This window comes from Astatotilapia calliptera, chromosome 12 (assembly GCF_900246225.1).
Source record: "Astatotilapia calliptera chromosome 12, fAstCal1.2, whole genome shotgun sequence".
Taxonomy (NCBI): Eukaryota; Metazoa; Chordata; class Actinopteri; order Cichliformes; family Cichlidae; genus Astatotilapia; species Astatotilapia calliptera.
This window is the reverse complement of record NC_039313.1, coordinates 8,906,168-8,922,373: the sequence shown is the minus strand read 5'-3', so window position 1 is coordinate 8,922,373 and position 16,206 is coordinate 8,906,168. Positions and strand designations below refer to the sequence as shown.

General features: G+C 43.8%; 1 protein-coding gene across 3 annotated transcripts; it reads right to left on the bottom strand.

The window, feature by feature from the left end:
* Positions 1-1,134: 1,134 nt before the first annotated feature.
* snapc4 (small nuclear RNA activating complex, polypeptide 4) lies at positions 1,135-16,198 on the bottom strand. 3 transcript variants are annotated; one of them, XM_026187453.1, is made up of 22 exons: positions 16,093-16,115; positions 15,546-15,659; positions 15,421-15,464; positions 15,236-15,332; positions 14,985-15,010; positions 14,783-14,905; positions 14,413-14,553; positions 14,241-14,325; positions 13,256-13,337; positions 13,038-13,139; positions 12,553-12,625; positions 12,298-12,462; positions 12,063-12,213; positions 11,851-11,957; positions 11,536-11,630; positions 11,360-11,454; positions 9,523-9,614; positions 6,004-7,524; positions 4,646-5,245; positions 3,477-4,362; positions 3,008-3,333; positions 1,135-1,685 (listed from the first exon to the last, which is right to left on the bottom strand). In XM_026187453.1, exons 2-22 carry the CDS (start codon positions 15,655-15,657, stop codon positions 1,590-1,592), a joined length of 5,019 nt encoding a protein of 1,672 aa, XP_026043238.1. In that variant the 5' UTR covers positions 15,658-15,659; positions 16,093-16,115; the 3' UTR covers positions 1,135-1,589. The 3 variants fall into 3 exon arrangements, with proteins under 3 accessions (XP_026043238.1, XP_026043237.1, XP_026043236.1); XM_026187452.1 differs by lacking the exon at positions 16,093-16,115 and adding an exon at positions 15,963-16,082; XM_026187451.1 differs by lacking the exon at positions 16,093-16,115 and adding an exon at positions 16,135-16,198 and having other exon boundaries at positions 1,136-1,685.
* Between the last annotated feature and the right edge of the window lie 8 nt (positions 16,199-16,206).

Here is a 16,206-nt window from a genome sequence, read left to right as displayed (position 1 = left end):
GAATTAATTTATAGGCCAAAATGTATTCTAAACTTTTGACTCAAATTGGCCACCTGTGGCATACACTTTCTTTGCAAGTTTTCTGTAGGACAGACCTACATTTTTAGACGTGTTATGATGGTCTGTCTTGGTCTCTCTTCCATTGTTAATTCTTAAAAGTACATTTTTTTGGGGTAACCTTACTTTTTTTAACCTCTGGCAGTTCACCTCTTACATTTGTACATAGCGGACTTGTTTCTGCACTCTTTTAAACAAATAGTCTATAAGTAGGTTAGCAGTTCATTTTCTGGCAGCTCCAATCTGTATGCCAAAGTATCCTTGGGCTGAACCCCGAGTTAGCCCTGATGTGTTGATCAGAGTGTGAATGTTAGATAGCAACAAGTGCTTTTTTCAATAAAGTCAGTGAACATTAATAATCATTTTTTAATTTGCCTTTTCCCCCCTCCTTGTAATAATTTAGTTTTCTGTTGTGAAAACCCGAGTCTTGACATCTACCACCCACCCAAACATTGCTGCAGACCAATCACTATTCTCTATGATAATGTGGCCCCCCTCAACATCTGCGGTCTCCCAAAGCCCCCCCCCCCCCAAACTGAGCAGAGGCTGGAGGAACACACTATTGAGCCCTTCTCTGGGCATGGGTCAAAGCTCTTTTGGAGACATGGGGGGGGACCTATATGATATTAAATGGGTGGTTTTAATGTTAGCTTACGAGTGTGCATATAAAATTGTGTGTCCAAATCCTAAACCACATGACAAAAAAAGATTACAGATGGACAGAAGCTTTAGTTCTCTATAGTGTTAAATATGCAAAAGAGGAAGAAGTGAAGGATTAGAGAAGTCTGAAGGGGAATCACTCCCAGCCAACAGGAAGCATCATCTGACTGAAACAGGAAGTTGTGCCACAGCAGAATTCTCAGTCTTGAAATTTTACCAACACAAGGACATGTAAAAGAAGTAATGAAAGTCTAAGAGTCACAGCAGATTTCACAAACAGGAGGCAAAAAGACATGTCCTCACTGTCTCCAATAACAGGCACGCACACACACAGATGCTTTTTCATTCCAAACAAACCTTTTTATTCGAAAATAAAACAACATTTGTGTACAGAAGCTGAAAAATTTCAGCAGCAGCAGCAGCAGCAAAAAAACAAAACCAAAAAAAACATTTTTTAGTGCAATTTAGTGAGTTTTGAACTCATTCTTAAGTTGCTACACATATTCAACACTAACACTCAGTTCCTTTTACTCCCTGCCGACCACAGTCATCCTTTATAAAGACATCAGTCTCACTTCAGTCTGTAAGAACTAAGCTTCCCATTCTTAGAAAACCAACTCCTCCAAACATCATCACTGCACTCAAAAGTTGCATTTTGAGGGTCCCTGAATGCACCTAATAAAACAGAACATTGTATCTGTTTGTGAAGTCGCCCAGGAAAGTGTTTTCATAGATATAAAAACAGATGTATAAACGATTACATACTAAAGTCATTTTCACCTGAGGAACTGAACATGTGACCTGAATGTATAGATGAACACATTTTCCCCAGAAAGTGCCTTTTCTGTTTTCTTTAGTTTCTGCTCGTCTGGTCAGGTCTGGTCCGACGTGGGTCTGGTGACATCTGTGATCCCTGAAAAGTGACTGGCTGAAGCTCCAGAGCTGTCACACAGCAGCTGCAGTGATTTCTGTGGACAAAAACAAAAATTTCTCAGTGTGTTTGTGCCTCTGTTCTGATTACTGAACCACAGGATTTTGATGTGATCAGACTTCACGACTGCATGAGTCACTGCAGGGTTACCCACATTGAATTATTTTTGCTCAGCTGTTGTATTTTCAGTGTTTTCTACAGAAATCCAGAGTTAATGAACAGCAGAATTACAACTATGTGACTCCTAAAATAACCATTACTGCTATTAATTACATTTTTTGGTTCATTTTGTTAGTACTATATAGTCACAGATTTGTTTTTATCATGGTCCTATTTTAAATACACTTGAGCTATCGCAGCCTGGATTACGTGGCCAGCATGACATTCACTTTCTTATTTCACCTCTCTGTCTCAGACACGCAAGGAAAAATATACTCAAATGTGAGTCACACTAACTTCCCTCTATTCTGTGAGGCACAGAGGGCACTTTCTCACTCAGTGATCATTTTACATGCAAATACAGCCAAAATGACAGCATCACTGCTGCTTTAGCTTGTGTCCTTTCATCAACTTCCACACTGAAACTAATGAGGTTCTTTTTCCATCCTTTTCTTTGTTTTTCCCCTTTAGATCAGGGATGTTGGGAGGAGTTTTACAGCTTTTCCTATTGATAAAGCGGGAGGCGCTGGAGCCTATCCCAGCTGTCATAGGGCGAGAGGCGGGGTACTCCCTGGACAGGTCGCCAGTCTGTCGCAGGGCTAACACACAGGGACAGACAACCATTCACACTCACATTCACTCGCACATTCACACCTAGTGGCAATTTGGATTATCCAATTAACCTATCCCCACAAGCTGCATGTCTTTGGACGGTGGGAGGAAGCCGGAGTACCCGGAGAGAACCCACGCAAACACGGGGAGAACATGCAAACTCCACACAGAAAGACCCCGGCCTGATGGTGGAATTGAACTCAGGACCTTCTTGCTGTGAGGCAACAGTGCTAACCACCGTGCCACCGTGCTGCCCAATTATTATCCACACAATACCAAATTAGTTTCACTGGTCCGGCCCACCTAAAAGCAAAGTGGGCTATATATGGCCCACTATGTAAAATTAGTTTGAAATCCCTGCTTTAGATTTAGACAGATTTCTACATAAAGAAACTGGCTATTTCTGCTATCATGTGATAAAAGTATAGAAACCTTACGGAGAAGAACTCGAATTTGTGGCATTTGGGGCTAACAATTTGTTTCCCAAATGACCGTATATGTGCCCACAGTAAGTTGAATGCTGCCAGAGTCAGTGTTACTGTGATATAAACAGAAGTTGAAACTACCTGAATAACCTACGCAACTCACCTCAGCTCTCCTCAGTTTTGCCATTTCTTTGAGTTTCCTTAGCTCCACTTCTTCTTCTCCTTCCTCCTCCACCTCCTCTTCCTTCTCCTCTTCCTGATTGGTCTGGCAGGCTTCAACCTTTGGGACTGGTGGCATGGTAGCCAGGAGTGCGGGGAGAGTAAAACAAGACAGAAAGCGTGCCTTCAGCAACTGGTAGGCAGGATTATTTGAGAAACGCTCAGCTACCAGCTGACGCACTGCTGCCACCAGCTCCTCCTCCTCTTCCTCCTCATTCTTCTCCTGCTGCTCCAGGTGGTCAGAGCTGACAGGGGTGGCTGCGGGGGAAGCTGCAGGGAGACACAAACAAACAGAACAACCTGAAGTCTCTGGAGGAAACTGCCAATTATTAAACATCCAGCACTTAATATTTTATCAACAGAATTTAGAGCGTAGGAGACACCACATGCTGTCGGGTCATATGGTGTGTTACCTGGGTGTTTCTCGGCGGGTGTGATGTCTGAGGTGGAGTCCGGCAGGTCTGGTGGAGGTTGAGGCGGAGGGTCATTGGAGCCGTTCTTTGTGCTGCTGTCAGGCTTGGAATTGGTCTGGGGCCATCTGGATTTGTTGCCCTCACGCACCAGCTGCAGGGACGACCTGGTTAGGGACTTCTTGGCACAAAGCAATCTACTGAGCATGCTCAGATTGCTGACAAAGGGTGGAAGGTAGGGCAGGGACAAGCTCAATCCTGGTACTACCACCCCTCCTGACCCACTTAACCAGTCATTTATGGCTGCTGGGGATTCCACGAATATAAGAGAGGGGTCGATCTCCAGCACCTCCTTCCTCAGTGGCCTGGACTGTGGGGCATCCACTCTGACTGTGCCCAACGGTGAGAAGTTAGTGGAAGACCGCGGGGGACAAAAAGGGAGGGAGTAGAGACCATGGTCTAGGTCAGATGGCTGCACTGAGGGTGGGGCGAGAGGCCTTGGGTTACAAACGGGTGGCTCAGGAAGTGGGTGAGGTTGATTTGGAAGGGTTATCGGTACAGGCCCAGAGGACAGTTTAGGTGCAATTGGCCGCAGGCCTCTGGTGGCGAGCTGGACAGGTGATGTGGCTGTGTGTTGGTTTAAACTACTCCCTGGGGAAGGAGGGACAGTGTTTATTGCCGCCATCTCCAGGCCCTGGGACGGGGCTTGTGAAAGCTGGACCAGGCCTGTAGGAGTCATGAACCACATCGACTGACCCGGACATAAATGCAACCTGGGCACCGGAGCAGCAACTGGAGTCTGTGTGCTCGCTTTCTCTTTAGAGCAAGCACCGCGAGAACGCTTCTGCCGAGGAGATGAGGTAGAAGATTTTTTCTTCTTGGCTTCAGCCTGCAAACACAGACCACAGAGGAGACAGTCTGAAGAGGTGACAGATACCAGCTAATAAAAACTACCAGCTAATGACCTGCAGCATCGGTCTCCTGCTTTCGTCAACTTCAAATCTTTTGCAGCTGTTTGGATGGCAGCTGTTTGGTATTTTGATTTTTAAGGAGACCTAAGAAACTCTCGTTTAAAGTCAACTAGGTGATTACACTACCTGTACATGCTTTGCTATTGTTGTTGTAATTATGTGACTAAATGAGGAATGAAGAACAGAATCTAGTAATCTTACCTTGGCCTGAGCATCTTCCTGCAGAGCTTTGGCTTTATGAGTCGGCTTTCGAATTCGCTTTCCGTCCACACCTGTACTTGTCCTGCCTACACACTGGTCGTCCTCGTTTCTCATCACTTCCTGCTTTTCTGCTGCTTGCCTCTGTCTTTTCTTTCCTCTGGCCTGGCCATCTGGAACATTGTTGTCTGGCTGCTTTGGGACAGGACAAGGCTGACTCAAGTCAGACCCATGCTCAGTGGGGCTAGGTGTTAAAAATGTGTAGTTGTGGTCGCTGGAGTTTGGGCATGAAGTGGAGGAAACAGCATGTTGGCTGGTCACACTGGAGGGGAGTGGGACTAAACTAAAGTTTAGAGTTGAAGACATGGCTCCGTCAGAGTGGGAAGGCGTGGCAGACTGGCGTGATGGGAAGGACAGGTTATCAGAAGTTGAAGAGTCATTCGGTGTGAGACGAAGGGATGTGACTAATGAAGAAGGGATAACATCAACTGGATGAGCTGTAGGAGGTGTGGTTTGGGAGGAGTGAACAGTCTGAGGTAGCAGCTCGATGGGAGGACTGGCCATCTTTAATGGAGCAGACTTTGCCGTCTTTTTTACTTTAGCCTAAACAAAACAAAACAAAGACAGAGATGAGCCAGCAAGATCTATATGGCATTCTGATGAGAATGGAAATCGTGAGACCATGACGTGTCCCGAGTGGGTATGCTGTGTGCTAAACTTCTGGCAACAAAGAAGAAAATGGTGAAGAATTTCAGCAGAAACTCAAGAATTATGCCAGGGGAAAATAAGCTGTATGTAGAAGTTGCTGAAGAGCTGACTTGAATTTCGCTGCCTTGTACCTGTGACATGTGCAATGACAATAAAGTTGAATTCCATTCTATTCTATACAAATAACATTGAACTGAACGAGTCGTTTCATATTTTGGAAACATATGCATGACAATGACTGAAATTATATTAAACGATAATTTCTAGGTAATTCTGGGATTTTTTTCAGAATACTGAAAAGTTCAAACAATAGCAGGCAGTGCAATGGTATACTTAATAGTGTGGGAAAGTTTGCATGGTTATGGTGGACTCGTAAAGGCTAGATGATTAGATTACATAAGTTTAAAAAAAATCCACTGGGCTCAATAAAGGCCTTTTCCCCCCTGCAGCACACTTTTCTCACTCGATAATGGTTTCTAAGTCTCTTTGCAAGTACAACAAATCGAGCATGAGTGAAAGCAGCATTTTAATTGTTATACTCCCAGTCTAAAAGATAAATAATACAATATTTTTTGTAATAAAAGCAACTAGAAAACAAGCAAAAATAGTGACTTCTGTATAATCATTTATTGCGAGAAATCTGAAAATGTTACCTTTGCTTTAGTGACTTGGCGTGGAGCTCTGGCCTTCTGACTGAGATTCGTCTTCTTTCTGTCCTTGCTCATACTAACTTCTCCCTCCACACCTGCATGTACAACCCCATTCTGACTCTCGTGATTCCCTGTTTGCTTTTTTCTGGGTAGATTTAGGGTGGAGGGGGAAAGGCAAAGTTGGCGGGAACAGGCAGGAGGGGAGAGGACAGCAGTTTGTGAGGGGCTAATAGGCTGATTAAGGAATGGGGGCAATGAGGCTGTGAGGCTTTGGGTCAAAGGTACAGCCTGTTGGTTACAGCTAGAGGAGACATTCTGGAGCGTTGAGACCACAAAAACTGGAGTGGTAGTCTGCCTCTGACAAGCAGCAGGAAGAGCAAATGGAGAAATAGTGACCTCTGCATGCCGAGATGTGTGTTGAGCTCGAGAGAAAGCAGCATTCAGCTGTGAGTCAGAATGAGGAATTGAGGCAGGCTGGGGAAATGACAAAGGAGCAACTTGAGTCCGGATGTTAGGAGGCACCTGAGTAACAATTGATGGGTGCAGCTGAGGAGGAGGAGTTTGTCTGCACCACCTGTCTGCCGGAGATGGCTCCTGCATGCCCAAATGCATTCGCTGAAGTATTCCTGCCACAGTATTTGGATTTTTAAATTTGCCAGGAGGAGGATTGGAAGGTGGAGTTATTAACGTCACCCCGCTTTGCCTCCGCTCTATCATCTCCTTACAACCCATGACATCCACATTCATGACTTTGAGGAACAACGTGAAGACAGATGTTGAAGAAAGCTCTTTCTTCTCTGCTCGCTCCCTCAGGACATCTTCTGCCATTCTTTTGGTGCTGGCTGGGATCAGCAGGTTGCCAATCCATGGTGTCACTGCAGCCTGAAGCATGAGGTCTACCCCCTGGCCAGTCATTCCTTTCATAAAGAGTGGCCTGCTGGTTTGGGAAGTTTTTGTCTTACATTTAGACCTACTGTAAAACCTCCGTGCTTGATTGTGCAAGTGGGCTCGGAGCTGGTCAGGTGACACCATCATCATGGCGCCACTGTCGTGGCGTTCTTCCCATCGCAGCTCCCTGGGAGGTGGGCCGATGATTACAGAGCGTCCAGACTTCCCCAAAATGGTTGATCGCACTAACTTGTCATTGTGAGACTCGTTGGAGGAAGCCAACACCACTGGACGAAAGTTCAAGGAAGTAAATGGTTGGGCTCTTTCAACTGGAATCCATTCCTGCATGGGTGGGAACGTATATTCTTCCTCCAATTCCTCCTCCTCCTGCTCCTCTTGCACTTCCACTAGTTTCTCCACTTCTGGTACCTCTGTCTTTTTCATCTTTTTCTTCTCATCATCACTGTCCATATATTCTATCGCCATCTCTTCCTCCTCCTCCTCCTCCTCACTAATCACTTCTTCTTTTATTGCCTTGAGGCGTCTCCTGATGTTGTTGTTGGTTTTAGCAGCCTTCTTCTTCTTCTCCTCATCTCCCCCACGTTTCCTCTGTGGTTTTCTAGCACACCCTAATTTCTGTTTTCAGAGAGTTAAAAAGAGTCATTGTTTCAGTTTCCATGGTTCCTAAGTAGTTAAGCAGTTGTCACATTTTTTGTGAATATTGCTCATTTATGTAGCTGATATTGTAATTCTATCTTCTGCCAGTGGTTAAGCTGGCATTAAATAAAGTAAATGAATAAATGAACATAAGGAGTGTAATGAAAGTACCATTTGGTATGTTTCCTAATATTATAACTATTCTTTGATTATTTTGGTTTCATCTCGTTTACAGACCAGATCCCAGAAGTCCGAATTTTTCCGAACCACCAGCTGAATTACAGACACAGGTACAGGGGTGCAAAAAAGTATTTAGTCAGCCACCGATTGTGCAAGTTCCCCCACTTAAAATGATGACAGAGGTCAGTAATTTGCACCAGAGGTACACTTCAACTGTGAGAGACAGAATGTGAAAAAAAAAATCCATGCATCCACATGGTAGGATTTGTAAAGAATTTATTCGTAAATTAGGGTGGAAAATAAGTATTTGGTCACCTCAAACATGGAAAATCTCTGGCTCTCACAGACCTGTAACGTCTTCTGTAAGAAGCTTTTCTGTCCCCCACTCGTTACCTGTATGAATGGCACCTGTTTGAACTCATCATCTGTATAAAAGACACCTGTCCACAGCCTCAAACAGTCAGACTCCAAACTCCGCCATGGCCAAGACCAAAGAGCTTTCGAAGGACACCAGGAAAAGTATTGTAGACCTGCACCAGACTGGGAAGAGTGAATCTACAATAGGCAAGCAGCTTGGTGTGAAAAAACCAACTGTGGGAGCAATCATCAGAAAATGGAAGACATACAAGACCACTGATAATCTCCCTCGATCTGGGGCTCCACGCAAGATCTCATCCCGTGGGGTCAAAATGATCATGAGAACAGTGAGCAAAGATCCCAGAACCACACGGGGGGACCTGGTGAATGACCTGCAGAGAGCTGGGACCAAAGTAACAAAGGTCACCATCAGTAACACACTACAACGGCAGGGAATCAAATCCCGCAGTGCCAGACGTGTTCCGCTGCTGAAGCCAGTGCATGTCCAGGCCCGTCTGAAGTTTGCCAGAGAGCACATGGATGATACAGCAGAGGATTGGGAGAATGTCATGTGGTCAGATGAAACCAAAGTAGAACTTTTTGGTATAAACTCAACTCGTCGTGTTTGGAGGAAGAAGAATACTGAGTTGCATCCCAAGAACACCATACCTACTGTGAAGCATGGGGGTGGAAACATCATGCTATGGGGCTGTTTTTCTGCCAAGGGGACAGGACGACTGATCCGTGTTAAGGACAGAATGAATGGGGCCATGTATCGTGAGATTTTGAGCCAAAACCTCCTTCCATCAGTGAGAACTTTGAAGATGAAACGAGGCTGGGTCTTCCAACATGACAATGATCCAAAACACACCGCCCGGGCAACAAAGGAGTGGCTCCGTAAGAAGCATTTGAAAGTCCTGGAGTGGCCTAGCCAGTCTCCAGACTTCAACCCCATAGAAAATCTGTGGCGGGAGTTGAAAGTCCGTGTTGCTCGGCGACAGCCCCAAAACATCACTGCTCTCGAGAAGATCTGCATGGAGGAATGGGCCAAAATACCAGCTACTGTGTGTGCAAACCTGGTAAAGACCTATAGTAAACGTTTGACCTCTGTTATTGCAAACAAAGGTTATGTTACAAAGTATTGAGTTGTATTTTTGTTATTGACCAAATACTTATTTTCCACCCTGATTTACGTATAAATTCTTTACAAATCCTACCATGTGGATTCATGGATTTTTTTTTTTTTTTCACATTCTGTCTCTCACAGTTGAAGTGTACCTCTGGTGCAAAATACTGACCTCTGTCATCATTTTAGGTGGGGGAACTTGCACAATCGGTGGCTGACTAAATACTTTTTTGCCCCACTGTAATCAGGTAATGCTATGTTAATCCTCTCACAACACCAACATTTCCCTCCCTCCAAGACAACAGGTCATGTACCTCATCTGCAGCTTTGGCCATTTGCCTCCATGTCCTCATACACTGAGCATCGATACGGTTGGGAATCTCAGCTGCGATCTTTGCCCAGTGACCTGAAAGAAAAAAAAACCCCACACACACACACACACACACACACACACACACACACACACACACACACACACACACACACACACACACACACACACACACACACACACACACACACACACACACACACACACGAGTTCAAACACACAAACACTTGACAGCAGAGTGTGTCACTGCAGCTGCTTAAATGTTTAGTGCAGAGTTTTATTTTTCATTGGATATTAATTTAAAAAAAAAATGGCTGTGCAGATGAAGATTTAGCTAAAGATTCATGGTATCAGATCACACTAAAGTATGTTAAATGTGGAGCTGCCAGGCAGGAGGAAAAGAGAAAGACCACAAAACATCCATGGATGTAGTGAAGAAGGATACGGAGTGGGTTGTTGTGACGGAGGAGGCTGCTGTATGCTGCAGCTAAAGAAAGAAGAACGCTGCTATGAAAGGGCCGTTCTTAAATAAGGGAAATGGGGAGAAAAGGCTGAGGTATGCCAAATTACACAAGAAGGGCACTGAAGAAAAAAAAGAAAAAAAAAAGAAAAACAAAGAGTGGAAACATATTTATTTATCACTGTGTGGAAGGTCAAGTGAGCGGTACAACAGTGAGTGTTTACAGTCATCTATGGGGGGGAAAACTCCCACTAGGTTTAAATCTGGGACTCCCCACCAATTGATCCTTAGAACTGAAGAAGCTTCTCGGATGAGAGGTGAAACGTCTTCAAGCAACTCAAAGAAGTCCAGACACTTTTCTTTCCAAGCTCCTTAGTCTACGATGACCTGGATGACTGAACCTTCACAGACATGTCATCTATAAACCACACTGGAGACTCCACCATGGTATTTCAGTCAGTGGTGTGGAACAGGGGCAGTCATGGATTAGCCTCCCTAGATTAACATTATTGAAGCAGTGTGGGATCATCTTCACAGAGAACCGAGCAAAGGGTAGAAATATAGAACAGCTCTGGATGTTCTTCAAAGAGCCTGGAGAACTATAGCTGAAGAACACTGAAAAAAGAGACTTTAGGCTGTGTTGAAGAATAAAGATGGTCAAAGGCCAATTACAAAGTGTACAAACTCTGTTTTGGCCTTGTATACTATATTTCCATTTATTGCTGTACTGACTTTCCATTTTCCTATTAAAATATAAGGGGTTGCTAACGACTTTTGCACAGTACTGTATAAGTTTATAGGGTGAGGAGTTCAGCCACCGAGGATGGGCTCAGAGTAGAGCTGCTGCTCCTCCACATCAAAAGGAGCTAGTTGAGGTGGTTCGGGCATCTGATAAGGATGCCTCCTGGGTGAGGTGTTCCACGCATGTCCCATTGAGGAGGCCCTGGGGCAGAACCAGGGCATGCTGGAAAGGTTATAACTCTCGGCTGGCCTTGGAACGCCTTGATGTTCCCCCAGACAAGCTGGAGGAGGTGGCCGGGGAGAGGGAGGCCTGGCCTTCTCTGCTTAGGCTGCTGCCGTGACCCGGCTCAGGATAAGTGGAAGAAGACGGACCGATGGATGGATGTATACGTTTATAAAATCTTTATAAAAATCTACTGTCAGTAATGTTTATATTCTGATGAAAATGATTTATGTTCTCATTCTGTTGTCAAAACTGTTCCTTGGTTAATAAGTCAAAACAGAAAAGATGCTGCAGGAAAGATTTTGGGCTTGTGATTTCAGATTTTTTGTGTTTTTGTGAAAGCTGCTGCAGCAACATGCTTTTAATATGCTGCTCTGTGGCATGTTTGTGACCCACCGACTCCATGTTTCTCCACCAGCTCCACTAGCAGCTCTCTCTCCTTCCTGTCGAATGGGCCTCTTTTTGTCCCCGCCTTCAGACAGTCATAATACCTGCAAGCAACCCCACACACATCTTAACTAGGACCCAGATTATCAGACAAACTCAGTTCTGTTCTTCCAGTCAAGTGTTACCTGTCTCTGCAGCCTCCATCAGTGCGTCCGGGAACCTCCAACCTGATCTTCCACCAGTTCTTCTCTCCGTGACGAGCCACAGCTTGTAGCAGAAGCTGACAGACAAAGACCGGTCAGTAACTAGATGTTATCATATGTATCAAATATATATATGCAAATATAAAAAACACTCATAGTAGGTTCCAAACTGGGACCTTATGCAGCAGAATCTCATCACAGGAACACAAACAAGTACTTCCTCTCTGAACTATTTACACTACTGATTGTACACTGATGTGGCTCTGCTATGGTGTATCCACTTAGTCCTCTGTGTACCTTATCCTCCTGCTTGGTCCATGGCCCTCTCTTCAGGCTCGGGTCTAAAACTTGGTTCCACCTGTAGATCAACTGTGCAGGGTCACGACCCTCCATGAAGTAACTCACTGGGAACAGAAGAGGTTTCAGAGTGTTGGCATGTAAAACAAGCACATGCACCTCATTAATGACAGAGAGACAGGCGGACTGATGTAACAGTGTGATGTGATTACTCTGTGTGTATGGGATGAAGTTCCCGATCCTCATCTTGTCCACCAGCTCTCTCAGCAAATCATCTTCAGCTGGAGTCCAGCTGCCACGTTTTAATGATCCCGAGACAAAACGCTGGAACATCTGAAGACACATGAAAGCTGTTCTTCCAGTCTGGGAGGGAGGGGAGGGGAGAGAGAGAGAGATCAAAAATAGACACACATTTCAGACAAAAAGACAGTGCTCCCTCCTGCTCACCCCCAGCTCTTGAGCGATGATCTCCCAGTGTCTCTCTTCGTGTTTCCTGCTGATCTCCTTCAGTTGCTGCACCTCCTCCTGGCTCCACCGAGTCTTATTAATGGACGGGTGGAGGAAGTTCTGCCAGAAACAGCGGATGTCCCCTGCATCCCTCGTCTCTTCAAACTGGGGACGATGGTAAAAGAAGTGATCACCTCAACACTCCGTCACTTTTGCATTCGTCATCGGATTCACTAATTACTTTTCAAAACTTACATCAATGTTGGATATTTTCTGCCAGTCATATTCTTCAAATCGATCACCAATCAGCTCCTCTTCCTTCTTCTGTCTGACCATTCAGAACAGAGAATGAGATACACGTTACATTTTAAACTGCTGAACATATTAGACTGTTACAATAAAAAGCTATTGATAGCAATATTTGTAGCAGTGGCTAATAGAAAAGTTAACTGCCTAGCATTATTCTAAATACTTGTTTCTTACCATACTAAACTAAACCTGAACCAAGCTAAAACATTCTGGTAAATCACTGGCTTCAGCTCAGAGCTGAAGAAGCTTCTCAGATGATCTTTAAGTTAAGGGTATTTGTCAGCTGTGCCAACATAGACCGTAAACTGTTTGTTGGACTTCTAGAGCTCTCCGATGTTACCTGATAATGTGACAATTCCCATTTCTGGTATAAATATGGACACATCTGGCCCTGCAAGAACACTGAAGTCCAAAATTGATATCCAGCTAACCTGAGCAAGTTGATTTCTCTCTCCAAACTGTCTATCTGCTCTCTGATTAGCTGCCTGTCTGCCTCCTCTACGGAGAGCAACTTCTGACTCAGGTAGTCCACCCTGAAAGAGAAACACACAAACACAGACACAAAAACAAGGCAGACAAAATGTAAAGTAAAAAAAAAATATATATATCAATAATAATTAAAAACAAAGATGAGAGCACGTGATGTTACTTTGAGAGTTTGGGCTGGATGAGTCTCCTCAGACTCTCCCTAGACACTGCATGGATCAAGAGAGTCTTCTGCCAGCTCTCCCCTAAGACACAGATATCAGAGATGTTGAAGGGACAAACACCACTTGGTGATAAAATGGTAAATGGTCTGAACTTATACAGGACCTATTATGCTCATATCCCTTCAATGTTGTTTTTGGGCTCTAATTTTCTTGACTGACAGTTGAAAATAATCCTTATTTATTTATTTATTTATTTATTTATTATCAGTGCAGCAACTTCAGTGGGACTTCAGTTCATTAGAATAAAACAAGCAGTTTTAACTCTAGTCCCATTAAGATACCTTTCTTTTGACTGCCTCTAGGATAGAAAAGTTTCTATGTTCACAGGTTACAGCTCTCTCTTTAAAAAAAAAAAAAAAAAAGCTACCTTGAAGTGGAGCAGTCTGCCTGCGCTTTCTGGCTCATAAGGATTACAGACCTTGTTGAAACTTTGGCCATGTTTAATATGAGTATCCACTACTGTAACCACCAATTTTAACAAAACAAATAGTCCAAAATACAGCATATTAACAAAGCATATTACATTTGCATGCCCATGTCCCAACTTTTAATAATTTGTTTAAAATGTTTTTGCGTGTTTGAGCACTTGAGATGCTCTTTGTATTCATTTCAAATTTAATGTATGGTTTAAATCACTCGCAAATCGTTATGGATTCTGTTTAATTTATATTTGTGCTGCAAAAACATCACTGAAATCAGGTTGATTACATAAATTATGCACCTGCTAAACATCAGCATTTTAGTCTTAGTTACATGAGCATGAGTAGATGCTAGTGCTAGTATTTAGGCCTAAACAGTGTCACAATGCACCTATCATGTTCATTTATTTATATACATTTATTTGGTTTGTTTCACTTTGGGTAAAAAAAAAAAAAAAAAAAAAAAAAAAAGGGGGGGGGGGGGGGGGAGTTTGTACTGTCTTACATCGTTTTATTTTCAGCTTCTTGTCATCGAGATATCCTGCAATCCTGCTCGCCTTTTCCTTCGCCTCCTGATTGGCTGGAGGACCCTGAATACATACAGACAAACACAGCCCCTAATTGGTCAGCTGCAGTAACAGTAACCCTGTGTCAGTTGTTGGGCATGTTTGTCTTACCAGTCCCGTCAGTTTATCCTTGAAGTATGGTTTTAGGAAGCGACCTAGATACATCTTCATTGGCTGCTGGTAGGAGGAGTTGGTGGGCTGCTGTTTGGAAGGCTCTTTGATCTGTCCAGACAGCTGAGTTTCCAGCTCCTTCTGCATTAGAAAAACAACAAGCAAACAAACAAACAAACAAACAAAAACATTTAATATGAGCACTGACCTACTGTCTGTAGTCATGTGTTAGTACTGACATGCTGTCTGAGATTGTCTGTTAACACTCCTAATGTCTCTGGTTGTGTGTTAATACTCTTCTAATGTCTGTATTTTGACCTGTTGTGTGCATTAATACTGACTGAGTATTTGTGTGTGTGTTAGTAGTGACCTGCTCCTTCTGGTTTTGTGTTAGTAGTTTCTCCAGCTGGTCCAGAGTCTCTTGGACCACCTGCTGGTACACGAGGTTCATCTGAAGACATGAGTCCACTGACGGTGACAGGCCAAGGTCACTCTGTAATCAGTGTAATTATACAAAGTTATTTCACAGTTACTGACAGAGGTACTGACAGCTTAAGGACATGGACGCTTACCTCCTCACTGATGCTGCAATCATCATCTGCCAGACAGAAAGCAGGAGACATTTATTTGCCTTTTTAAATTCTCTAACAAGTACCAGAGTTCCCAGTGTGGTTCCTTTAAGGTTCCTTCCTCATTTTTGATGTAAATTATATTTTAGCAGATAAAATGCATGGTGACTTTTTCATTAGTTTCTGATTATGTGAAAATAAATAAATAAATTCAGGCTCCACAGACATGCTGCAGGACAGCCAGAGAGAGGTACCTGAAACAATGATGGGACTGTGTGGTCCCAGCACTTCCTCCAGGTTCTGGATCTCTTTCTGGATTTTCTCTCTCTCAGCCAACAGACCTGCTGCAGACTGAATGCAAGAAAACACACACACAGAGATTTTGTGTCTTTGTCGGAACTCTCATTCAATTCATGCACAGTTTTACTGTGAGATCTACCTGTCCCGCTGGGGTATCCACATCTTCACGATCACAGTCATCATCTAGTCAGAGATATAGCAGGTTATTTAGAGACAAGCAAACAGAGAGCGCGATAAAGACAGACAGAGAGAGAAGATGGGTACCTGTCCCGCTGCTTAGGAGCTCCAGTTCAGCATTGGTTACAGACAGACTCCGTTCCAGTTCCTCCACCTCTCTCTGGATCTTGTCCCTCTTTGCTGCCAGAGAGGCGGACATGTCTGTGGACAGACACAGAGAAGGTTGCATTATTATGTCACGACAAACATCATGATGAGCCTTTAACCTGGTGATTTGGTTCAAACCGAAATATTTATTAATTAAGCGTCTTTCTTTTGACCGACTTGTGGTCAGGGCAACCACTTCGATAGAAAACAACGCGCGCGGACGCACACACACAAACAAATATAAATATTTTTATTAACTTCCTGGTTGGGAACATTTATAAATATATGTATTAAAGACAAAACAATGTAAACGAGTCTTGTTCATTTTCTTTGTATAAAGCTTAAACTGAGTTTAACCTGAAGCAAACACTTTCAGATTCAGCAGTTGTAGCACTACTTGTAACAGCACTACAATACACACTGAGTAGTATTACTAACACACTGCACGAGCGTCTAAGACCTCAGCATCTCGTGCAACATCGTTTACCTATGTGTCTTTACCGAGTCTTATTACGTTTCTACTTTTTACCTCCACACGCGGGGACCTCCAATCAACGCGTTTCCGACGTTAACATATTACCCAGCAGGCTCTGCGGCGGGT

What these genes read in the sequence shown, in the direction of transcription:
- snapc4 (XM_026187451.1), bottom strand. Translation starts at nt 15,657, where the DNA reads ATGTCCGCCTCTCTGGCAGCAAAGAGGGACAAGATCCAGAGAGAGGTG. An exon ending in TGGATACCCCAGCGGGACAG is followed by an intron (nt 15,333 to 15,420) that starts GTAGATCTCACA and finishes TCTTGCATTCAG; the next exon opens with TCTGCAGCAGGTCTGTTGGC. An exon ending in CACAAAACCAGAAGGAGCAG is followed by an intron (nt 14,554 to 14,782) that starts GTCACTACTAAC and finishes TTTCTAATGCAG; the next exon opens with AAGGAGCTGGAAACTCAGCT.